Source organism: Saccostrea cucullata, unplaced genomic scaffold (assembly GCF_032062105.1).
Source record: "Saccostrea cucullata isolate Sc308-1 unplaced genomic scaffold, CSIRO_AGI_Scuc_v1 ctg12655, whole genome shotgun sequence".
NCBI classification, from domain to species: domain Eukaryota; kingdom Metazoa; phylum Mollusca; class Bivalvia; order Ostreida; family Ostreidae; genus Saccostrea; species Saccostrea cuccullata.
In genome coordinates this window covers 1-26,507 of record NW_026925511.1, presented here as the reverse complement: position 1 = coordinate 26,507, position 26,507 = coordinate 1, and the positions used below count along the sequence as shown (strand labels likewise).

Genomic DNA, 26,507 nt, shown 5'->3' with positions numbered 1-26,507 from the left:
GAATGAAAAAATTCTACTGAACATATTGGAACAATTTTTTTTAATGAAAAACATTTTTATTTTTAGAGAAAATTCATCTAAGAGAAATTTTATAAACTAAGATGTGACATATGTTTTCTCATACTGTCTTAATTTTTGAATTTCCCCCAATCCTCCTGTTGGAAGCATTTCATTATAGTTTCCATGTTGAAGTCATTCTCCCCACCTTATCTACCATTTTATCATAGTATCTTTCAATCCACATTTCACTGCTAAAGGTGACAAGAGAGCTCGATTCTGATATCATGACTGTAATATACACAGCTACATCTTTGCTTCTGTTTACTTCATTCATTTGTGAAATGATGATATGCTGTAATTGTATAAACTTGACATACTTCTAAGTGTGAATGTTAATGAGAAAAGAAAAGTGCATATTCAAAGCAGAGGGATGTTTCAAAAAACTTGAGGGAATTCACCAGCATGTATTCAAAATATTTTAAACTAATATAGCCCAGTTTTATCTGGGCTTGAAAGATTTAAGTACAGACATCACTTGTAAAAATCTAATGCATATGTATATGATAATTGAAGAAACAAATATTTCACAGAACGATAGTAGAAAATTGAGTGTGGAATAAAATGTAATGATGTTATTTTGATCAAGTATTGTGGTCTTCACCAATGATACAAACATTCACTAATGATAAAATGCACCATTATAATGGATGACTTTGCATTTGATAAGGATAAATTCTAGGGTGATCAGTTAGAAGCTACTAGTCGGAAGATAACAGAATATGGAAATTGCTACTCTAGCTATTACATGTACATTTGAAAAGGATACATTTTGATGTTTTATGTTTTAATCAATTGCAAATTTTCATTGATTTTGATTGATTCTTTTAAATTTGTTTCATTTTTATCATTGATTGATAAAAAAAATACCCATTTGAAATTTAATATCAATGATGTACTGTATTTTGTTTCATTAGTGGACATTGTATCATTGGTGGTTAATAAATTACAGCTATAATAGTTACATTTGTATCACAAATGCATTTAAATTTAAAGATGTACTTTTTGTGAAACCTTGTATATTTGGAGGAATTTAGTCATTTGTAATATATGTACGTTGATTAATAAACCATATCATAAACACAAACTCATGTACGTTCAAATTGATATATGTTTGTATTAAAATGGAACTTCATTGTGGCATTACTTGTGGTTTTCATGTTTGATTGAAATCAATGAAAGGAAGATGTGAATTATTGTTTTATTATTCTAAACATTATCATTTTTTTGTTGACTTAAATCATTACACAATGTTTTAAAGCCCAGAATAGAATCAGAATTTGTTGTTGCTGTTTTGTGAAGGGAGATAATTCATAACCAGGACAACAGTGCAGGCAGGATGCTATGATTTTTGTTTACTTTTGTTAAAAAAATGTACAAATGTATTTAGATATTTCTGTCGTGTAGGATTGTGTCTTCTTGTGTAAGACAAATGATTTTTTTATGCTCTTTGTGACATAGCATTTTTAATTTTGTACTTGCATGCATGTGTTTTTTTGTTTTTCTTTGTTCAGAAGTATGATGTTATGGAAAAGTATTATATAAAGCTTTAATGGGGTAAGTGAAATGAGAATTTAAAATAAGAATTGAAACTCTTGACAGAAGGATTATAGAATTATCCCAGTTTATTCAAAGGAGACAGATATAATAAGTTTCCCCTTTGTAATTTTGTAAGTGTCTGGGGTGCTAAATAGATTTGAAAAAAAAAAACAGCAAAATATTTTTAATTTCTTTGGAAAGGCATTGATTTTGCCATCTTGGCATTATTATGATAAGATGAACTTAATGTTTTCCTCTAGTCCATAAAATAGGAATAAATCAAAAAAGAACTGTTAAAGATAGAAAAGAACTGTTAAAGAAGAAAACTATTCCATCTACACTCGGCACACTTCGGCAGATTCATACCTCAGAAAGAAGGTGATGAAATCAGCTGAGTTTGCCGAATGTTCCATTTAATGATTGGTTTAAGCTTCATCTGCACTATGTTTATTTGCTTTTATGTTACAAATTAATCTTTGTTTAAAGCAAGCTGTCTTTTCTGAGTTCATTGTTTAATTTTTTTGGTAATAAATAAGATAAATGCAATGCAAAGAGATGATTTGTACCAAAACTCTTCCCAAAATATTCTACACACCAAAAAAAAAAAAAAGATCATAGGACTTGATCTTCTGCATTATGTCTCATTTAAAATTTAAATTGAATATATTAAAATTTTAAAATATATGTTCTGTTTAAGGCCAGTAATGGTGAGGTGGGATGGTTTTGCCTCAGTTGTGTTTTGATGTTTACAACTTTTTGAATTCAGTAGAGACATGTAGTCAGTTCTGATACAATTTCATGAGAACAATGCATATATAGTATTAGGATTATTCATACCAAAAATACTTTGAAGAAATAGATATTTGAAATAGTAATTTTATGAGTTTTTTCAAATTGAAAAAAATTATAAAAATATTCCAAGAATGTAATAAAATTCTAGGATAGTGAAATTTTATATATTCTCATACTGCCTAATTTTTCCATACAATATACTGGAAATAAATTTCTTTGCATTAGAAAAGGAATGCAACACAAAATGGGCCTCTCTCTTAAAGTATGTGCATATGCATTGGAAAGAAAGTATATTGTATGTATTATGTATTTTTTGTGTATAATCAATCTGGTAGAACTAATACATTCCTGTACATATTGTATATAAAGTATGAGAGTTTACAGAGTGACTACATATTGTATATACTTTAAGTTGTTATATAAAAGTCTATGTGTTTGTCAGGTTAACAACCATACATGTGCCATTGCATTTCACTTTTTTTTTTTAATTCTGAAGTGATTAAATCATTAGATTGATCTTAATCTTACACATAAACTTTTAATTTATTTGTAAGAGAATGTAAATGTTTAAGTAGAACTATATGTGTGTGTTTTATTGTGTCAATATGTTTTTTGATTTGTTTTCAGTTTGTATTTTATCGTATAAGCGCTTTTGAGAAATTTTATATTAAAAACAGCGCTATACAATTAATATATGTATATAATGATGATAATTATAACCATTTCAAATGTTTTACTTTGATATTTGTGATATTCTTATCAATAAGAAACTGCACACATTCTTCAGATTCGAGAAATAATCAAATTTTACTCTTCCACCTGATTTCAATAAAGAAATATCTATTGGCATCACAATTTGACATTGCAGGCACGATTGAGCCCAATTGATGCCTTTCTATTCAAACTTTAAGTACAGATGTATTAATTTGCTATAAAATATTTTCAAAGTCATTGCTGTGCCATGTCAGTGTAATTTTACTGGCACTTATTTTAATTTAAAGGTAATTTGTAAAGTTTGGTATGGCATTATGTAATTTTATTTGGGAGAAAGAATTGTTTAGTGTTTTATTCTGCTTACCTAAAAGAACTAGTCAAAACTTACTGTCTTAAGAGGAAATAACAACTGTGTATTTGTCTCTATGTATGGTTGGAAAGTTACAAATAAATCCAGGAATTCTTTATCAACTTTTTTATTTATCTATCATATGGTGAAGAAAGATTTGATTTTTGTTGCTTTTTAAAGGTAAAGTTTTTCTTTACCTCACTTGACATATATAAATCAACTAGAAATATGTCCATAGGACATGAATGCCCCGCCGAGGGTATATTAGTAAAGCAACATGATAGTTTGTATGTAATTTGATCAGAATACCTTGAAAAGTGATGCAGTTGAATTGCTTACATTAGTATGTATCACCATATGAAGTTTTACACTAATTTCTTTAAAGTGAGGTCAAGGTCAAAAATGCCAAAGTCAAAAAATGTTGATGCAGTTGAAAAGCTCTCATCAGTATGTATCAGCATATGAAGTTGAAAAATTATTATAAATGGTTTCTTTAAAACTGAATTACATCAATTTGGTAAAGTGAGGTCAAGGTCAAATGAAAGGTCAAGGTAATACAGTTGAAATGCTTATATCAATATGTATCAGCATATGAAATTTGACAATAATTCAGTAATGTGAGGTCAAAGGTCAAGGTAAAAAAATGTTGATGCAGTTGCATATCTCTCATCAATATGTATCAACATACAAAGTTTAATTAAAAAAAAAATCTTGAATGATTTCTTCAAAACTGACTTGAACACAATTTGATAAAGTGAGGTCAAGGTCAAATGAAAGGTCAAGGTCAAAATAGTTGATGCAGTTAAATTGCTAACATCAGTATGTATCAGCATATGACGTTTGACGATGATTTAAGAAAAGTTAGGTCAAAGGAAAGGTCAAGGTCAAACATGTTGATGCAATTGAATAGCTCTCTTCAGTATGTATCAGCATATGAAGTTTGATAAAAAATATCTTGGATGGTTTCTTAAAAACTGAGATAAACACTTAATTAAGAAAAATGAGGTCAAGGTCAAAGGAAAGGTCAAGGTCAAAATTATTGATGCAGTTGAATAGCTCTCTTCAGTATGTATCAGCATATAAAGTTTGATATTACTTTTTTGAATGGTATCTTTAAAACTGAACTAAACACTTATTAAAGAAAAGTGAGGTCAACGTCAAAGGAAAGGTCAAGGTCAAAATTGTTGATGCAGTTGAATAGCTCTCTTCAATATGTATCAGCATATGAAGTTTGATAATACTATCTTGAATGGTATCTTTAAAACTGAGCTAAACACTAATTAAAGAAAAGTGATGTCAAGGTCAAAGGAAAGGTCAAGATCAAAATTGTTGATGCAGTTGAATAGCTCTCTTCAGTATGTATCAGCATGTGAAGTTTGATAATACTATCTTGAATGGTATCTTTAAAACTGAGTTAAACACTAATTTAAGAAAAGTGAGGTCAAGGTCAAAGAAAAGGTCAAGGTCAAAAAATGTTGATACAGTTGCATAGTTCTCATCAATATCTATCAGCATATGAAGTTTAATGAAAATATCTTGGATAGTTTCTTTGAAATTGAGCTTTGAAAAGAGCTAAACGCAAGGTGTGACGGAAGGACAGACGGAAGACGGACATGACAAACACTATATGCCCCGGTCATATTCATGGCGGGGCATAAAAATGGCCTATTATAAGAGTTCTCTCAAAATATGAAAGGGATGTGTCAGATTCTGTGGTTGAACTTGAATTCAAAGGGATTTTTCAAAACATGGTAGGAATGAAAATGAATATTGTTTATACACTGTAAATACATTGTCTATACTCTTGTATCTAAATATTGAGCTAATAATTAAAGGCCATAGCAATAGACTTCTTCTTTTAGTGAAGAAGTTTTTGAATGACTTATGTTTTTTTGAATCATGTGAATACGAAAATAAGTCTGCTATTAATGGGGCGTAGTTGGTACCCATAAACATTCCGATAGATTACTGGAAGACTTGATCTCCAAAAACTACAAAGACATTAACGATCAGAAATTAGAGCATTTCTTTAATATCAATTACAAAGTACAAGCAGAATGTTTTTATATAAACAAAATATTTTCATAGATGACCAGTGACAAGGTAAGTAAGTTTACAGGTTCCATTTTTATTGGGGGGGGGGGGGGGTGCTGTCAATGATGTCAAAAAGCCTATAAACTTTAATCTATCATGGGTAATGTATAAATTGTTGAGGTTGTACGTATCAGATATCATTGATTTTGGTTAAATTTTATGATTTCAAATTTTCTTAAGAGTTCTTAGGAATATTTTTTAAGTATTGTACACTTTGTTTCCAATATATTGTAATTTTGTTTACAGTATACACTTGAATATCTCCTCTACTGCTGATGTCTAGATTTATTGAAATTTAACTAGTTTGAAATTATAAATCGATTTCATACTGCTTTAATAATACCGCTGGGTTAGCGAGTTATTTTTTTTAGAGTACGACTTCTCTGATGAACGAGTTATCTTGATACCTGCCAAATATAGCATCTCGATCCCGATGCTAATACAGACGATAGAGACTTTTGGGAGGGAAAGGCAAAAAGTATTGAAAGTGTTCCTGTAAATCAAAATGAAGTGTATTATTCCTGGAGTAAACATCAAAGGTATCATTTACAATCATTTACAGTACTTGTTAAAACTCATCAAGACCTCGACTGAGTCAGCAAACAGTAAACATGACCATGGCCAAGTGGCCTTTCTATACCAGATAATTCGCTATATAACCATGTATTTAACAGTAATTCGATTACAAAAAGGCGGAGTGTATACCAAGGATTCATTATATAAACATTTTGTTACAAATATTTTGACCATAATCTTCTTAAATTGTGCATTCATTAATAAAAGGTCCTAAATATTTTAAAAGGCAATGTTTTAAAAACCAAGGGATTTGCCTATTCGTTTAATTACTTTATCCACTCCTATCTTTTTTTTTTAGTTTTTGGAAGAGCAATTCATTCATTGTCAAAAATAGGAGAGGAGTTATACATAGAACCTCTTGCTCATGGGGTATGTATTGATGAAAACTTTATTGTAAACGTCATGTATGTTATTATATACCGGTATATCTTATGAATATCTGATTTCCATTGATTGAGGCCCAGGACTGCCTAATCTCATTTATTGTAATTATTTAATCACTGTTTTACTCTAACTCTAAACTCTTACAGTTGGCCTTAAGGACTGTCAACTCATCAAGATCAGCCTATGCTTGTTTCCTGTTTTTCCCGACATTTTTCCAGCACTATGATGATGGCACACCAGAGATTTCATCTCAGGATAGTGAAGACTCCATCAGGTGCAAAATTGCCATGAAGGTCTCTGATTAAGACTTAAATTTTACCATAATTAATAGTAAATCAATCACTAGCATCTTTATTCTAATAACAGTTTTGTTCTTTTTTTACCTCACCTGAGCCGAAGGCTCAAGTGAGCTTTTCTGATCAAAATTTGTCCGTTGTCTGTCGTTGTCGTTGTCGTAGTCGTTGTCGTCGTAAACTTTTCACATTTTCATCTTCTCAAGAACCACTGGGCCAATTTCAACCAAACTTGGCACAATGTATCCTTGGGTGAAGGGGATTCAAGTTTGTTCAAATGAAGGGCCACACCCTTTTCCAAGGGGAGATAATCATGAATTTGTTAAAAATTAATGGCTTTTTAAAAAAATCTTCTTCTCCAGAACCGCTGGGACAGGAAAGATGAAACTCATGTGGAATCATCCTCAGGTAGTGTAGATTCAAGTTTGTTCAAATCATGACCCCTGGGGCAAGGATGGGGCCAAAATGGCCGACCCAAGTTTTACATAGGAATATATAGGAAAAATCTTTAAAAATCTTCTTCTCCAGTACCACTGGGCCAGGAAAGATGAAACTCATGTGGAATCATCCTCAGGTAGTGTGGATTAGTTTGTTCAAATCATGACCCCTGGGGCAAGGATGGGGCCAAAATGGCCGACCCAAGTTTTACATAATAATATATAGGAAAAATCTTTAAAAATCTTCTTCTCCAGAACCACTGGGCCAGGAAAGATGAAACTCATGTGGAATCATCCTCAGGTAGAGCAGATTTAAGTTTGCTCAAATCATGACCCGCGGGGCAAAGGTGGGGCCAAAATGGTCGACCCAAGTTTTACATAGGAATATACAGGAAAAATCTTTAAAAATTTTCTACTCAAGAACCACTAGACCAGGAAAGGTGAAACTCACGTGGAATCATCCTCGGGTAGTGTAGATTCAAGTTTGTTCAAATCAGACCCCCGGGGCAAGGGTGGGGCCAAAATGGCCGACCCAAGTTTTACATAGGAATATATAAGAAAAATCTTCTTCTCAAGAACCACTAGGACAGGAAAGATGAAACTCATGTGGAATCATCTTCAGGTAGTGTAGATTCAAGTTTGTTCAAATCATGACCCCTGGGGCAAGGGTGGGGCCAAAATGGCAGACCCAAGTTTTACATAGGAATATATAGGAAAAATCTTTAAAAATCTTCTTCTCCAGAACCACTGGGCCAGGAAAGATGAAACTCATGTGGAATCATCCTCAGGTAGTGTAGATTCAAGTTTGTTCAAATCATGACCCCCGGGGCTAGGGTGAGGCCAAAATGGCCGACCCAAGTTTTACATAGGGATATATAGGGAAACCTTTTAAAATCTTCTTTTCAAGTACTTCAAAGCTATGATTAGTGATATTTATATGGAATCATCCTCAGGTAGTGTAGATTCTAGTTTGTTCAAATGATGAATGCCTGGAGAGGGGGTGGGGGGTGGGTGGAGTAAATTCAAGCCTGATGTGCTCAGGTGAGCGCTGTGGCCCCTGGGCCTCTTATTTAGATTTTTAAGAAAAATTTAAATTGCAGCATTACACTAATAATAGAGATGGGAAGATATGTATTGCTAAGTTTCTCAATTTAATAAAATGTTTTATCGAGAACTGAGATTATATGAATGTACATTCAGTATAACAGTGCTATTATGTATTTTTCAGTCTTGTTTGATTGTCTTCAAGTCAATGTCCAATATAGAAAAGACTGTTGAGAAGTGCCAAATTACTCTAAATATGCAAAAGGCAAGACTCATCTTCAAACTGTACTGCAAACACGGTATGTTTAAAGCTGTAAATTTTTCTAAATTATAATAGTTTTAGTTTGAAATACATGTACTTGTACATTATAAACTGATGAATAGGCATGCATATATGTAAGTTACATGTATGTATAAGAATCTCTGTGAATGGCAACTTAATTCAGTTCTTTGTCAGTTGTATTTTAATTTAGATATTTTAATAGATATCAATTTTTGTAATGAAAGTTTTGAGTAATTTATAGTTGCTTAATACTTACTTTGATGGCTTATTGCTATCTGTTTTCATATGTTGTAATTTGGCATGAGCTGTCCATTGATAGCATATTGGGATTTTGACCTTAACTTTACATCTAATCAAATTAAACTTTAAATGAACCTATGACTATATAATGTAGACTAAGATTTGAAGAAGTCAAAGCAGACAAATTTTAAGTAAATGAGAACTCAAGACTAGGCTCCTTTACCAAGTTTAATGTTTACAAATTAGAAAATGTTATGAAGATTTTACATGTAAAAAAAAAAAAACAACATTGAATCAAATGATGCTAATAAAAATCTTTTCTTTCAATTCATTACCACTGAATAAGAATATACCAATATGTTCAAATAATCAAGAAAGTCACAGACATGAATGCATTTTTTTTCAGGAATTGTGAAGACACACAATTTAGCCTTCATAGAATGTGAAACATTACAAGCAGTGTTCTCAAAAGATATGTGTCCAAATCAGCTGACAGCACAACCAAGGTATCTAGGCTGTGCGTGGGGCTACCTTGAGGGGATTTCAGTAGCGCAATGCAGATGTCATGGTGACCTATTGTATAAAATCTCCTGGATCATGTTAAGCCTTATGCTTTTAACTTTTGTGGTAATCTGTAGCAAGTTCATTTTCTGTACGTAATATTTTTTATATAGCTATATCTATTGCAGTCAGCTTTTTATTTCTGTAAGCTAACCAATTCATGTATCCTAGACAATAACCTCAAGAAGCAGACAAGAAATTTTAACTTGTTTACTGTAGATCACTTAATTTTCGCGACATCTTATTTTCGCGAGATAGTCAATGACTCCTTATAAGCGAGACATAATTTTCACGAATTGTTTATATTTCTCTATATAATCTTCAGGAATACTATTATACACGAGAATAAAATTTTCGCGTGCTCACTGTCTCGCGTAAATACGTGAAAATAAAGTTCTCGCGAATAAAAAGTGATTTAGAGTATTTTTCCTCATTATCAGTCACACATTTTGATATACCGGGTATTTCTCACCTGCACATAGAAGTATTTTACATTATTTTAATTAATGTCTTTACTGTGTTGTAGACTGCTGTGTGATACAGTGGTGAATTTCCAGTCAAATCAGGAGGAGGTCACTCTGATTGTCTCTCCGGAGAAGATTTCATTAAAGAATTATACTGATGATGAACCAGGTGAAAATTGTCTTTTAAATTTCTTAGTGTTAGATATTGTTGTTCATATTTCTGACTTGGCTTACTAGTTTTTAGAACAGCGTTGAATAATCATAGACCTTGTTTTAGTTTCCAAATTTAAAGAGTTTGTGAAAAGATGACTAGATAATAAGTGAACAGGTATACATTAGAGGGAAATGTGTTCTTGAAAGATTAGACCATGTCATCTTTTGATATAAAAAATGTATTTTATGGTAACCAAGTTTTACAGTGTCAATTAAATAATCTCAAACAATAAAATAAATATGCAGTCACAGTCAAATTGTACTGGAATCTTGTGATTTTCAGACCCTACCAAAGTCGTCCATACTGTCCTAAATCTAGATCCAGATGAGTTTGATAATTGTCAGATAGGAGTGGACACGGATATCACCTTCTGTCTGAAGGAGTTTAGGGTATGTTAGTTTGTATAATGATCACTGCATGCTGATTTGTCTGTGTTCCAAGCTGGAGAAAATTTATTTTCATGCTAAAATCATGAGAAGTCACTACCAAGATCTTATGAATGTAATAAATCATATACACTGTATCTTATTACATATTTACAAATTTTTAAATTAAAAAAAAAAATGGATAGATTTTTTAGGGCATTTTTCTTTTAAATTCACAGTGCATTTTATTTCTCACAGGCAGTCCTTGCATTTGCAGAAATCACAGCTATGCCAATAAATATCAAGTTTGAAACCTCAGGAAGGTAATTCCTCCTTTTTAGGTCACCTGAGTAAACTCAGATGACCTACTGCTATCCGTTTTTGTCTGTCGTCGTGCAGTGTGCATTGTGTGTTAACATTTGAACATTTTCAGCTTCTTCTGATTTCAACCAATTTTGGCATAAAGCATCTATGGGTTAAGGGGAACAAAAATTGTGAATTTCATGGTCCCAGCCCTCCTGGGGCCTGAGGGGTGGGGCCAAAACCACTAAAATTAGTGCAATCTTTAAAAATCTTCTTTTTTACTCCTAGACATCAAGCAGTCAAACTGTTGGCATGATTGTAATCAGCTTTGAGTCCTCTACCAAAATTTTGAAATTCATGGCCCCAGGGTCAGGGGCTCTAGTGCTAGGGCGGGGCTATATAGATCATATAGTGAAAATGCATTATTTCTTTGAAAATCTTCTTCTCTGCTCCTGGGTATTAAATAAGCTAACTAAGTACATAGTTATGATAAGCAAGAGTGCCTATTCCAAAATTGTGAATTTTACAGCCCCAGGGTCAGGGTTTCTGGTGTTAGGGTGGGGCTCTATTGATTATAAAGTGAAAATGCATTAATTCTTTGAAAATCTTCTTCTCTGCTCTTGGGTATTAAATAATCTAACTAAGTACAAATTATGATAAGCAAGAGTGCTTCTTCCAAAATTGTGAATTTTATGGCCCCAAGGTCAGGGTTTCTGGTGATTGGGCTGGGCTCTATTGATTATATAGTGAAAATGTATTAATTCTTTGAAAATCTTCTCCTCCGCTCCTGGGTATTAAATAAACTTACTTATTATATAGTTATAATAAGCAAGAGTACCTCAACCAAATTTGTGAATTTCATGGCCCCTGTTTCAGTGGTTTTGCCATTTGGTGTAGGGTGGGGGGCTCTTTTGATTATATCTGTGTGTTCAAGTCTTTCTTGAAAGTTTCATTGAAAAATACGCATTTCTGAACAACTTCCGGTTTATAAGACCCAACTTCTGGTGGATATGAAATGACTTGAAACACTATATATGGCTATGTTTAATATAAACATTTAAAAATGAAAAAAAAAAATTAAAATGCATATTTTTAAACTACTTCCGGTGGACAAATAATGCCGTAAAAAAAAACAAAATGCCGGAGACAAATCTACAGATCATGATCTATTATCCCAGAAAATTTCAGGACAAAATTTCAATTTATAATTAAAGAAAATCGGTAATAATTTGCGACCGGAAGTGATGTCATCAAAATTTTTTTAAAATGCATTAAGATTATTTGATTTGCCATCATTCCTGAAAGTTTCATGAAAATCCATCGACACATTTACATGAAATCACATGCACAAAACCAGTAATAATAGTAATAATAAGAACTAGATACGATCTCGTTGCGAGCAACGAGAGGTCTTCCGTCCGTTTTAGGAAAAGAAACCCACGTAAAATCGAGCTGAAAAGAGATTCAAAATTTTGGTCACAAAGAGGATTGAACCCATGTCGCCAACGTGAATGCGCTTTTTTTTTTTTTACTTTTTTATCCCCAACGCGCTAACCATTAAGCTATTGGGAGTACTGCTCTAAACATACTTGTGTATACTTTTGCAACAGTTCACCTGTCTAAGAATTATAAAAAGCATTCATAATTTCGCGCCAAACGCCACAAGTAAATATTCGCGACTTTTCTTTGGACTGATCTATTAAATAGGTATGATAGCTTCAATTAAATTTTGAAAATAAAACATTCTTAGCGCCTTTATTTTATTTTGACGTTAAGAAAGTATATGTAACACATTATACACATTACATATCGTATCTAGCCCAGTTACACTAAAGCAGTGAAACGGAAATTAAGTTTGAAGATTGACACTCAATTGCAACTTACTACTGTAACGTGTCGGACCTTGGGGGTATGATTGAATGCAATATATACAGATAATAATATGACACCTGCCTGGTGTCTTTAAATCAAATGACCTAAGTGCTTTGTACAATTATATATCTTCAGTTAATACCGGCACCTGCCTGGTGCCATATCACAATTGCCTCACTATACAACTGACTATATAAGTCAACAGTCACCTGCCTGGTGCCTCTTGATTTAGCCTTTAACACCTGCCTGGTGTCTTACTGCTTACCAAGTTGCCTATATAACTCTAGCCATGTAGCTACAATATACTTACACAGTATTTAACTTTGTGAGAGCTTCTCTGTCCTAATGACAAACCTATAGCTAACGTCACACAGCTATATTTTAACTAGTCACTGACTACGGCAACTTTGCACAACTCGATTTGATCGATATACTAATCGGTTTCTGTACCAAAGTGAAGACACAAGCCAATTGGCTGTACAACCCCCTTGTACCTCAACTTAATCAATGATCATAAGTTATCAGATATCATATTGATGAAATACAACAGACTGCCTTTCTTTTGGCAACACTATTATTATTTTCTAACAGAACATCAGTTATCAATAATACTTGTATAGTTCTTTTGTCAATTGACCAATTAATTACAATATTTACATTGATTATCTATTATAATAGAAACAAGTAACGGGAGGTAACTCCTCCAACCATTTCACTAGTACGTGAGAGTCGAAGTAGTTTTTTACATTTCATGTATCCTTATGTCAGAATCGTTTAATCAAACGCTCAGCTGCCTCCATTAACCCCTACTCGCGAAATGGCAGAGTCTACGGAGACAGCCGCCATTTTGGACCCGCTTCAGATTTTTGAATGTTAATATCTAGACTTTGGATTTGTCAATATTCAAACAGATTATATAGTAAGCATTACTGGAAAGGTCTCTATTACCCAAGCTTAAAATACTGTACTTAAAAAATATTGAAAAACAAAAAAGTTAGAAAAATCGACTTTTGAAATTCGCATCTGGTAACAACAGGAAGTACTGACGACGAACGAAAAGTTGCGTCCTGGATAGTAATTACGACGATCTATCATCCCTGAAAGTTTCATTTTGATATCTTTTACCGTTCTTGAGATAATCCGGGGACAAAATGTCATTTTAAAATCAGGAAATGTCCCGTAACTTGGCACCGGAAGCGAATCTTCAAAAAATCTCTCGGATAAAATAAATTCAGATAATAGCACATTGTTTCCCTAAATTTCATGAAAATCCATCCAGTAGTCTCTGAGAAATCGCGTGCACAAAATTAGATGGGCGGAAAAATAATAATAATAATAATAATACATGTAATAATAAGAAACAGTAGAATCACTATAAGGTCTTCCGTGAAGACGGAAGACCTTAAAAATTGAAAAGAAACAACAGAATAATAGAAGGTCTTCCGTTGAGACGAATTACCTTAAAAATTGAAGTTATATATACCTAGTGAAATTTACACTTTTTATTATATGATCAGACAGATATTTGGGGTTTCCTTTTATTGTTTGGGAACATTTCTTTTCGTAACTCCTCCTATTCCACTAATTAAATTTAATTAGACTCAAAATATTTATTTCATAATTTATAAATATCAGCTTTTATGCCATGCACCTCCTATTTTTCATGTTAGTTGGAGAGATATTTAGGGTGGAAACCGAACAAATAGTAGACTTTGCTATTTTACTTTAATATTATATGGAAGCAGGATATCATTTTGTGAGTTCACAGTACCTGTATTTTATTGTTATTTCAGACCAGTGGTGTTCAGTATTGATGCTGACAGTGCTTTTGAAGCTAATTTTGTGTTGGCGACGCTGGCAGAATCTCACTCACAGTCAGGAAATTCGTCTTCCCACACAACACAACACACACTGCGGAATGGGGCATGCAGGTCAGTCATAGGTTTACCTGTGAAATCACAAATTTTCGTGGGGGTTAGATTTTCCATATTTTCATGGTATGAAGAGACCCAGGAATTCATATCTCATCAGGAGATGTGATATATATAATTGCATATTTCTTTATAGTATGTTTCTTCTTTAGCCATGAAATCAAATCCCCTCGAATCAGTAATTTTCCTCAAACCATGGAAATTTGGCCCCACAAAATAAGTGATTTTACAGTATGGTATGATTTGTTGACTACAGAGGTTACAAATTGTAGTTTGCTGCATTGCATTTAATAAGTGCCTTGTAAGAATCACAATGCAAAGAAAAAAATATTACATAATCTTTGAAAAAAATTGGGGACCCCTGAAGCTAGAATAGGATTAAAATAAGAGGTCAAAGTTAATTGTTTTGAATATAGGGGAAGATTTTTTTTAAATTAAAAAAAAGGGTAAAGATAAGATAAATCTAGTACATTGGTAAAGATAAATCAAGTACACCCTGTACATTGTATTTATTTGTGTATTTACCAGGTACCATTGCATTCTTTAATGATGTTTTTTAAAAAAAATTCTCCGATTACATTATGCAATTATACTTGTATAGCTCTGCTATGAAGTCCCAATCAAGAAGAACAAAAAAGACATGGAGAGGTCAACATCAACATCATATGAATAAATCAAACAACAGCAATGACTCACATCTAAATGGACACAGGTAATAACAAGCTGTCAATCAAATGAAAAGAACTAATGATTAAAGGTAGCATGTTTTAAATAAAATTTCCATTCAGATTAGACCAATTAATTTGTTGTTTGACATTTCAGTATGTACAATTTCTTTTTTCATTAACCAAAATTTCAGGGGAACATTGTGGCCAATGAGTTTGTTGTTTAAAATCATATTTTGTATTTATTCATCATTGCACACAGAAATGACCACCACATGAATTCATTCTCAAAAGAAGATTTTGATGATGAGATACGAGTACCCAACATAGTAAAAGCTGCTGGAAATTCATCAACAGAGAAAAATGACACAGACAGAGTATTCGAGGCAGAGAGTGTGTTTGCCCGACACAGCAACCAAACCACATCACAAATATCTACCTCCAGTAGTTATAGAAGTCCTGTCATACCTAACCAACTACACAAGGTCAGGAGTTATCATTGTCTTCCTCTTAAGTACCAGAATAAAATAGTGAATTTTCACTTTAAATTTTCTCAAGATTACAAAGGTTTATAATCTTATGTATTATAAGTGTGCAAGAATATGGTTATAAACAACATTCATGTCAATTTCTGTCTCTAAAATCTCATTCAAACTAGAATAAAAATCCTTGGGTCAGAAAAGCATTATGAAATAAAAGGGGAGAATAAGCCATTAAAATACTAATTTTCAAAAGTAATTTGGCAGACTTTATAAATAACATCACATGTATATCACTCAGCTTTTAGATAGTTTTTAGCATAGCTTTTACTATAGTGTGGGATCACATAAAAAAAACTTTGATAAATTTTTTTAATGAGATTACTTAGTTCAGCATAGCTGCAATAATGCCGCCCCTATATTTTTGAGAAAATATATTTAAAAAAATTGGAGAGGGCTACATAATTGCAGCTATGGTGACCAGTGATAAGGGCCTCTGGTTTCTATGTTTCTCCTTCTTCTTTAGAGCCTCATTGAAGATGTTGATATGGAAGAGGAAGAAGATGAGCCAGTTCCTGGAACACCACCAAAGAAAAAAGTAAGTAGTAAAAGTGGATTCCAAATAAAGGGTGGAATTCACGACCAGATGGATTACACAGGCACTGGATTAGACAGTTTTTACCGAGTTTTAAAAATGTTAACTTTTCACAATACCTTATACCTGTACCTAATGTCAGTAAATATATAAACTTATCTTTTAATACAGTTTTGCAGGCATTTCCTTAAACATTCTCTCGCCTCCAACAGGTAGCTCTATAAATCATGAGGATTCGATCCTGCTTTACTTGTGTCCTTAGGAATATATACATGTAACAAATTAATATATATTTAGAGGGGGCTAAAAATAATGCAGGATCAAACATGTAACTTGATATTGAGGTTTTCTGTAGATACATGAGTTTCTTTTATGTTAAGTATTTGTTTTGTTTTTCAGTTTCGGTCCATGTTTTTTGGCATGTCCCAGGCCAGCAGCACAGCCTCCCAGGGGACTCAGTCGGCCAGGGTCCCCCCACACCCCCAAGTTCTGGTGGAAGACACCGATGAAGAGGATGATTGAAATGTTATGTCTTTTATGTCATTAACTTTGTTTTAATAAAATATCTGTTATATATGATCATAGATTGATGTACCTTCTTTGTTGTGAACACTAGCATAGATACTTTTCCTATGACATATTTTCCCATCGAGTTATTTCCCTTGACCTCCATCTTGGTGATCAATCTGGTAATTTTTTCCTCTTTGTCTTACCAAATTTAAGAGGTTGTAGCAGAAATATTAGAAGAAAGATCTTTATGGGGGAAAAAAAATTATGAAATAAAGGAGGCTCTAACTAATATATATTTTTCAGAAAAACAATCCTTCCTGCCACACTTGTACAATTGCCACAGTATAAAAAGTTAGGTTGGTTGAATAATGAAGGAATATGAACGTGTTCACCTCTAATTAATATGGTGGCCAACAGGAATTAACGCCTTAAATTTGGGCCTACTGAAAACTATCTACGTATAAACAAGATGCCCATGGACCACATCGCTCACCTGAGTAACTGGCCATTTTGTTTTTGAACAGAACATTTGCCCAGGATGCTTCCACATAAGTTCCAGCTTTTCTAGCCCAGTCAGCCAGTGGCTCTTGAGAATTTTCAATGACCCCAACCTATCTTGTCTTTTCTGGATTATCTCCCTTTGGAAGGGGATGGACCTTCATTTTATTTAAACTCCCCTTCACCCAGTGATGCTTTGCACCAAGTTTGGTTAAAATTTGCTAAGTGGTTTTTGAGAAGTTGAAAATATGAAAAAGGATCACTTCATTATAAATAGGGATCTGACCTATAGGACCGGGCTTGGTTTTATTCTCTACAAAAAGCTTGTCGATTTCCGTTCTGATTAATGACATTAGGCTAAATACATATAACAATTTGTTTTTCCTAAATCTTTATTTCAGTGAGTAGAGATAGGAGGAACCCTTTTTATTGATTTTCTGAGTTTGTTATCTCCAAATGTTATAATTGATATTTGTCTTTACTTCTCATTGTGCATAAAGGTAATGTCTACTGCCTCTGAAATTCTGTTCTTAATGTCTAGGCTATTTATCCGTAGATATAATAAAAACTTGTCTTTAATGTGTGCAAATTATAAAGGCCTACATGAAATCCAAGTGAGTGCATTTACTGAAATATGAAGCCAAAATCAATGTGATTAAATTGTAATATACAATTGAAATTCATCACAGCTCAATGCTGCCAGGAATACCTGTATTGAGTAACACATAGTGAGTTATTCTTGTCCTCATCGAAGTGTGCTTATACTGAGGTTCGTTCCACCTGACTGACAACTGGATTGTTACGATTTAATATCTCTTTAGTGTTTCTTATATCAAGAATGGGAATGCATAAGGGATAAACAATTGAAGGAAAAATACACAAGTCTATAAAAAAATTAAAATAGTCTTTGAAAAGGCGAAAATTTAAAACTTTAAAAGTGTGGTACCAGGTGGATTCAAACCCCCGACTTTAAAATGTTAGTTTGCAAAGTATAAAAGTCAGCGCATATATCAACTGAGCTAGTCTGATTATAAGAATGAACGGCATAAATTTAGAGAAGATTTTGAAAATCTGGTTTCCTTATTTTTTGTAGGTTTTTTGTGAATTTCGACCCCAGGGCAGGGGTGCCCCTAAAAAAATCTTATCTTAAATTATTCCTTACATCATAACCTATCAAAATATCATAATTTTATTTAGGGGCAGGCCTGCCCTGATGGACTTTAAGGCCAAAATTCATGCAAAAATCAACGCTTTAAAGGACAAAATGGTGTTTCGATCAACTTTGGAGGTTTATTGTCAAGTTATAAATAATAAATTTTAGGTATAAAATACAAATTTAAAAAAATAGACATATATACGGTAGAAAACAACAAATAAAGATTGATTTTTAAATGTCACTTTTACCGGGAAATTGTTCTCTCCTATAGGTCAATTCTTTTGTTAAAGCGAATACATCCTTTACAGACGGACACTTTCAGCTCAAGTGAGCTTAAAAAAAATAGATTGATTTTACCCTGATGAAATTGAAAATCTTGAATCAGATAAGCTTTGTCGCCCATTGACCATCTTGTTTAAGATCTTGTTATACAGAATCTGAAAGTATTGAATTTATTCTGTGGAATAGGAGGAGTTGCGGATAAGAGATGGGTATCCTTCAATATTAGAGACTGGCAGTATCCATGTTTTGCTGTGGGAAATCCAAAATATGTGTCCAATCAAAAAGTAAAAAGGAGGTCACATTGCACCATGTAACATAGTTTCTGTGAAAGTTTCATTAAATTTCATTCAGTGGTGAAAGAGGAGTTGCACATAAGAGATGGGTACCCTAAGGTGTAAAAGATGTACCGACATTCTGACCAATATGTACCCTCCCACTTTTCAGCGGTGGGTATAATCAAACAAAGGTGTCCTGTCACAAGGAAAACACCGGGGAAAAAAGCCCTAGTGTCAGCCATTAAAAAATGATGGCCAAATTTTTCAAAAGCAAGTCGAATACCAATGTCAAAGGGTTGATATTGTGAGTACCCAAGGGTAAGTCTTTCCACCAAGACTAGACCTATGAAATATAAAAGCCCTAGCACTAACCATTCAAAATTTATTGCCACGGATCATATTTTTTTAAAGTAAGCCAAACTCCATGATAAAGGGATGATTTACCAAAGGGATGATACATCTGAGAAATATGGAAGCCCCTGCACTTATTAAAAGTTATACTCCGAGACCCGAAATACACTGTGTATCCAAATGTGTATTCATAAGTTATCGGGGGTTATTTACAATTGGAGCCCTTGAGAATAGACAATGGAGAGCTCTGTTAGTGACTAAAATAAAATGCATAAAATCCTCTGCTTGTTAATCAGCAAAGCGAAAGCACTACAGTAATATGATGTAAAAGAACACTTTAGCATTGCTAATTTTTAATCTTGTAATTTCTTGATGATCATGTAAAATGTACATGTATACATAACAGCTATTTTAACAGCTAGATACTAGCTTGTTCAAAATGATGACATGTATGCACAAATGACACAGTAACAGTAGTATTACATAATGCTATTTACATCATGGACTGAATCTTAACAAATTAAATATAATGGAATTCAAATTACATTTGAAGAGAAAATTCAATACACAACCACACTCAGTATATAAATCACTGTTAAAATTTGAGCCATGGATGAGATTCTAAGGATTCCTTTTTTCTGTCCCCGTAATCATATAAGAGTTCCTCTCCCACAGAAATGTCTCTGGAAGCCATGAGCATGAGGTAGGGTCGGGCATTAATCTCCGTGAGTTTTGTATGACAATTTCCTGATGTTTTACTGTGGTTTATGAGACGTCCTAATCTTCCACTTTCAGCTGTTGCATCAATGCTACAACAGAAGCAGAAGTTTCATGTTTTTGAATATTTTTTTTAACAGATTTGTTTGACATTAACCTTGACAAGAAGCTCATGGGCTAACAACTACAATGTTATATTATATATAGTTATTTTACTCATGGAAAAGTTTTTTTTTATATGTTTTCCATCCACAAATTCTTGCATTTTTAATAAATCTGAAAATTTACCAGTAGTGTCTGTTTTTGTGAACAAAGTAGTACATGTAACACCCGAACTGTGGATTTTCAGAATACTCCTTTTCTCGTTGCTTTGCTGTGGAAAGATCTATCAGGTCCCCTGCATATTCCACCACAAAATCTCCTCGTAAAAATTTCCTGGTGGCAACGACTCCTCTACCTTTTTCTCCCAAAGTAGCAACCTACCAAGAATTTCAATAAATGTATTGAGTGCTCTATCTATAAACACTCAAATACTGTTAAAACACACTACTCTCTTTCTCTTTTAAATTTACAATTTACTTGAATTTTCTTGCAAATAGAATGAGGAAATTCTGGAATTGTTTTATGTTATTATGCTTATAAAGCATAATAAAGGTAAGTTGCTCAATACAAGTTCCTGTATAAAGTGGCTTTATATATTGATTAACAGAAATTTATGCATTACCTCTAATCCTTCCTCCACATTATTTAATATCTTTTCTTCAAGTTCTGCCCGTTTTTCTTTCTTAAAAATTGAAATTGAAAAAATTATTTTTATTTACTTGGTGCATGTAACATAAACTAGAAATTAGAATATTATTCTTTGTTCCATACCTCTATTTCTGACTTTGGTTTGCGACAGCTTCTACGTACTGGAAAATAATCAGTCAACAGCTTGTTGTCTAGGCCAGTTTCTATCAATTTTCTAAAATACAACCAAAAACAATTTAATATCTTTACCTCCTGAGGGAGAGGGCTAAAATAGGCTTTGCCTGCTGTCCAATTTCATTCACTTTTATTTGTGAATAAAATTTTGTAAAAAAATTTAATTCCTCCTGATAAAATAATTTTACAAATCAAATAAAATTTGTATTCTCCAACAAACTAAAATGAAAATTTGATAAAATATAACAAATCATGTCTTGAACATTTAAACCTTTCTTTTTTAAATTTTAATCTGGGTGTATAATCATAAAACACATTGTCACTTAATCTTTAAAATCCACAATTTAGGCTATCTAAATTTAATTCTCTGGTTCTCAAGCCAATTTTCTCCCAAACAGATGAGGGAGGGCAGCATTTTATTTATGATTTTATTGGCAATAAAGTAGATGAGGGAGGTTTTTTTAAAATTTTATTTTTCGAATTTTCTTGAACATAAAGATAATTTTTTTTAATCACAGATATACTTTCCATGTCTGATTAAAAGGTCTGCTTTATCTATTGCTTATCAGCATGTGAACATCGTAGGCAATGTCCTCAAATGTCTTTTCAAACGAAGTTGCCAAAATCTCTTTGAAAATGGCTACCAGAAGTGATATTTGAATACTAAACTACGTAAAAACTAGAACTGTCCAAACGGGACAAAATACCCCCCGCTGGGTTTTTTCAGAAGCAAGTTTTTCCATAATAAAGATATGTATCACACATGAATTATGAAATTTTTCTTCCAGTGACCTTGACATTCCCCAAATGACCTTGGGTCAAGGTCATGACATACCCTTGGGTCATGGGCAATCTTTGTGTGAAATGAGAACCTACCAAGTTTATCCATAAAAAAGATATGGACCGGAAAGAATTATGAACTTTTTCTTCCAGTGACCTTGAACTTCCCCAAATGACCTTGGGTCAAGGTCATGACACACCCTTGGGTCATGGGCAATCTTTGCGTGAAATGAGAACCTACCAAGATTATCCATAAGAAAGATGTGGACTGGACACGAATTATGAACTTTTTCTTCCAGTGACCTTGAACTTCCCCGAATGACCTTGGGTCAAGGTCACGACACACCCTTGGGTCATGGGCAATCTTTGTGTGAAATGAGAACCTACCAAGTTTCACCATTAGAAAGATATGGACCGGAAAGAATTATGAACTTTTTCTTCCAGTGACCTTGACATTCCCCAAATGACCTTGGGTCAAGGTCATGACACACCCTTGGGTCATGGGCAATCTTGTGAAATGAGAACCTACCAAGTTTATCCATAAGAAAGATATGGACCGGAAAGAATTATGAACTTTTTCTTCCAGTGACCTTGACATTCCCCAAATGACCTTGGGTCAAGGTCATGACACACCCTTAGGTCATGGGCAATCTTTGTGTGGAATAGTAGATTCTAATGTCCCTCCATAAGAAAGATATGGACCGGACACGTTTGCACAGACAGACGGACGGACAGCTAGATAGACGGACAAGGTGATTCCTATACCAAACTTCGTTTGCGGGGGGTATAATTAAAATGGAATTTTTTCTTCCGGATTGGTCTCTGCAATACCAACTTTTTATTTTATCAAAAATACAATAAAATAAGCAATGCAGCTACCTCAAAACGGATGCGCGCGGGCCTGAGAACCAGAATTTCAATTTTATGTAGCCTTAATATCTTTTACCTCAAATATTTAATTTGCAAGAAAGCCTGTCTAGGCCTGACCTGTATTATCTTTCAACCTTAAGCATGTATTTGATACTCAAGCAGTATCTTTAGCCTGTTCTGGTTCTGGTGAGCTAATGAGACTGATTGGATTTTACATATTATTTTATAGTTTAAAGGTTTGTGATTGAATCCTGGGTTTAATCCAACACATTTATCCCTTTTTCTAAAGCAATATATATGGTTTTGGCACTTGTTTTGTTCAACACACATCTTACTTTTTTCTATTCATCCTGGCCCTTGGTGAGTTGACGGTCATCACTGGTTTGCCTGTTTTGTTGATTCCCTTCCTATCACTACAAGGTGTTGCAAAGGAATTTGACTGAAATAATTAAATTAAAAGCTGTTTACTAGTACACTCATTTCATATATAACATTTAAAAAATATATAAAAATCATCAAACATTTTTCCTTTATTTTAAATATCAAAATATGATTCAGAACACCATTTGAATATTAGTCATTTGTTTATAACTCCAAAGTTGCTTTGAAATTCAGAAAACACATATAAGTACTTTTATAAATACTAGCTGATAACTAAACTTACATTCAATTCTACTTTACAAGGGGTGAAACACTTGGAATCAGATTTATCATTTTCCATACAATTCTTCTTTCCTAAAAAATGAATTTAACAATTTAGATAAAGGAATCAACCATTTACTCTCATTTTTCTCCACTTTACTTTCCACTAGTACATATGATATAAAAGACAATTAGCAATGTATTTGATTTAGCAGATTCTGTTTTCCACCAAAATCGCTAAATAGAATAGTCCGCTAAATATAATACCTTTATAGAATATTGAGATATTGATGTTACAATGCTATTATCACCATGATCACTTAACCATGCTTCACTCTGAATGTTAATAAATGCATGCATGCATGTCAATGAAAATATCATATACCTGGACTGGTCAAGTATGCTGTGATCTTAGATGAATCTGTTTTTTCACTGTTCTCCATTCTATAAGAGAAATTTATATTAATAAGTACACATAAACATATCTGTCTGCTCATTCAAATTTTCTGAAAATCTTAATTTAAATGGTCAAGGTGAAAATAAGGCAATTGGACAGGTGTATTTCACTGCTTGTCTATGGTGGTACCAGACATGCAGTTTGGTTTGAAAGGTATCTGTTTTGTATTCAAGGGCTCATCTTTTTTTAAAGGCTAGTCTCTATGCTCTTTTATTTCTTCCTTTTGTTTCAGTTCATTAGAGTGAGATGTAGGAAATGCAATGCACTGTAGGGCTGGGACAATTTATCGAGAAATCTATGAGGATGATACGCATATCGATACGTATAAAAAAAAATCGAAATATCACCCCAAAAAATCTTACTTCTATTTTTCTTTGTTTAATTAGCATTTGGGGTTTAATATATAAGACAAATAAGCTAAATATAAACATACTAGATATGAAATAAATAATAATAAACAACACCTGAGTAAAACATTTTTGTTTTACAACATAAGCAACTATTCTGAATAAAGTAAATTATTTGCAAAGAAATAATTTGATTATTTCAATGCAAAAAAAGATTTTATAAGCAATTAAACATATCGTATCATGGGTCAAATATCGTGATACGTATAGATATAGAAAAAGTTGTATCGTCCCAGCCCTAATGGACTGCATTATTTACATTATCAAACCCAGACCCCCAGGTAGTCTCTGGTAACAGATGCTTCACTGGGCCAATTAAGCTATTCGATCACAATCCTATTTTAAGTTAGTTAAAATTTTTAAAAATATCTATCATTTATTCCTCTAAAACGTCAATGTCTTTGCTTAAATAACCAACTATGTTTTAAATTTTTTCAAGTCAAGGTGCTCTTGTGAGCCGGATGGCATGAATCCATCTAACAGACACATGAAAACCTTGAGAAAAACAATTCCTGATGTCTTTGGCAAAAAAGACAATTAAAAAGAAGGAACAGGGAGAAGGGAATGGTGGACTAGCTGATAGCTCATATATCCGTAATAGACCATATGGGTCCATGTTCAAATATCTGGTCTGGTTTTACAGTTTCAGCCTTTTCACATTTTCTGTTTGAAGTGTTTCAAAACCTAATGCCTGCCCTTTTGTATCAATTTCCCCTTCTATTGGGCTAAAACATGCAAATCTTGCTGGTTATAAGATAACAAACACTCTGTTGATGGTTTTACAAGGGACATTCTATAGACTGTATACATGTCCGTGATATTTTATTGCGAGTCAACATAACTGAACAAACAGTGGTGAAGAAAACAAATAAATTAAGAATATGAATGAAAATAACATATCATAGTGTTCAAACCTTCTCCTATAGCGGCTGTAGCTTGTTTTCAACTTTCAAGTCCGCGAAAGCTTCTGCTACACATAACGCTTCTGTGATTGGTCAGTTTTCTGTTAGGGGGCGGTATAATGTCCAGATAGTATAATGCCCTGTAATGAACCTTTGTCACTCAAGTACCAACAAAAAATTCTTTTAACTGATTATAATTCAAATATGAAATTCATTTTCAGTAAGATTTATGAGAAAAAAAGTGAAAATAATTCTTATTAATATTTCTCTACAAGACAAATAAAATTTACAGGGTATAATGTTATAATGTGGGGTATAATGACCTGATGAGACCTATAACTATACATTTATAATTTTATATATTTAAAATAAAAATCATTCAATGCATTGGATTAAAAATATTATCATTATTATTTAACATTTCACCCTTGGTACCAAATACCCCGATATTAAGGGGGGGAGGCCATAGCGGTCGTGACTTGGCGCGGGTACAAAAAAATCTTAACCTTCATATCTTTGACATCTTTGACTTTTCATATCAATTTTACACGGATCTGCGTTTTCTAGTGGCCACCAATGTAACTAATGGCTGGTTAAGTATATACATTTTTTTTTATTAACTATGCAAATGGGGGGGGGGGTTCCGGACCACCCTCTAGGCCAGTGGCGGATCCAGAAGTTCATGTTGGGGGGGTTGAGGCCCACAGGGCCGAAGGGGGAGGGCATGGGAGGGGGTGTTTTTGTTTTAAATGGTTCTAAATGGTGCATTTTCCAGCATTTTAGGGGTACTTTTTGTAGCGTTTTTAAAGACCGATCATCACAAATTTTTGATAAAATGTTTTTAGTTTAATTTAACTTTAACACAAGACTTTAGACTTTGCTTTAAAAAAATGTTAAATCTGACAATTTTAGAAAAGCAAGCAGTTGACTTCAAGTTGTCTTAGTTTACTTTAAATGCACCTACAATTAATTTAGTTCTATGTCAAGCTGACTTCCAAGATACAACTAATGTGCAAATTTTTAAACACTAAAAAAATTAAAAATTGAATTCTTTTCAGAATCCCTAACTTGTGCTTTTCAACTTACTTGAGTATATACTGTCAATATGATTTGGAATATAAACACACGTGTACAGTTAATGAAATTTCAAACTGTCTTAACTGAAGAAAAAATTTACATAAACTGGAGAATCTGTCAAAACTAGAGGGGTTTGCTAAGCCAACCTGGTTTTGTAAAAAAAATATATTAATTTAATTTTAAAACGGTAAAAAAAAACCTGAATAATAGTTTATTCATAGTTTAAAAAACATGCATTTTATCAGCAAAAGAATATTACTGAGCAGCACCGTAACTATGCAGTTTTCTGTTGTTGGTACCTTACTACATTGTACTGTGATCTTGTGACTTCACTAGATGCACAGACTACCCGATGTCTAAGGCACTCTCTCTGTTGATTACCTGTGTATTGTGTGCGTTCAAGCGGAA

General features: G+C 33.1%; 2 protein-coding genes across 2 annotated transcripts; one reads left to right on the top strand and one right to left on the bottom strand.

Annotated features, from left to right (window-relative positions):
* The first annotated feature begins 5,935 nt into the window (after positions 1-5,935).
* On the top strand, positions 5,936-16,830 carry LOC134269050 (cell cycle checkpoint control protein RAD9A-like). Its single transcript, XM_062751272.1, has 13 exons — positions 5,936-6,084; positions 6,420-6,490; positions 6,652-6,798; positions 8,464-8,578; positions 9,209-9,308; positions 9,890-9,996; positions 10,324-10,430; positions 10,665-10,729; positions 14,375-14,512; positions 15,114-15,224; positions 15,440-15,662; positions 16,183-16,254; positions 16,651-16,830. Exons 1-13 carry the CDS (start codon positions 6,051-6,053, stop codon positions 16,771-16,773), a joined length of 1,413 nt encoding a protein of 470 aa, XP_062607256.1. The 5' UTR covers positions 5,936-6,050; the 3' UTR covers positions 16,774-16,830.
* A 2,829-nt stretch (positions 16,831-19,659) lies between these two features.
* Positions 19,660-25,137, bottom strand: LOC134269049 (N-lysine methyltransferase KMT5A-like). Its single transcript, XM_062751271.1, has 8 exons — positions 25,035-25,137; positions 23,642-23,700; positions 23,279-23,349; positions 22,950-23,053; positions 20,914-21,004; positions 20,765-20,824; positions 20,329-20,519; positions 19,660-20,132 (listed from the first exon to the last, which is right to left on the bottom strand). The coding sequence occupies exons 2-8, from the start codon at positions 23,697-23,699 to the stop codon at positions 19,919-19,921; spliced, it is 789 nt and encodes a 262-aa protein (XP_062607255.1). The 5' UTR covers position 23,700; positions 25,035-25,137; the 3' UTR covers positions 19,660-19,918.
* Between the last annotated feature and the right edge of the window lie 1,370 nt (positions 25,138-26,507).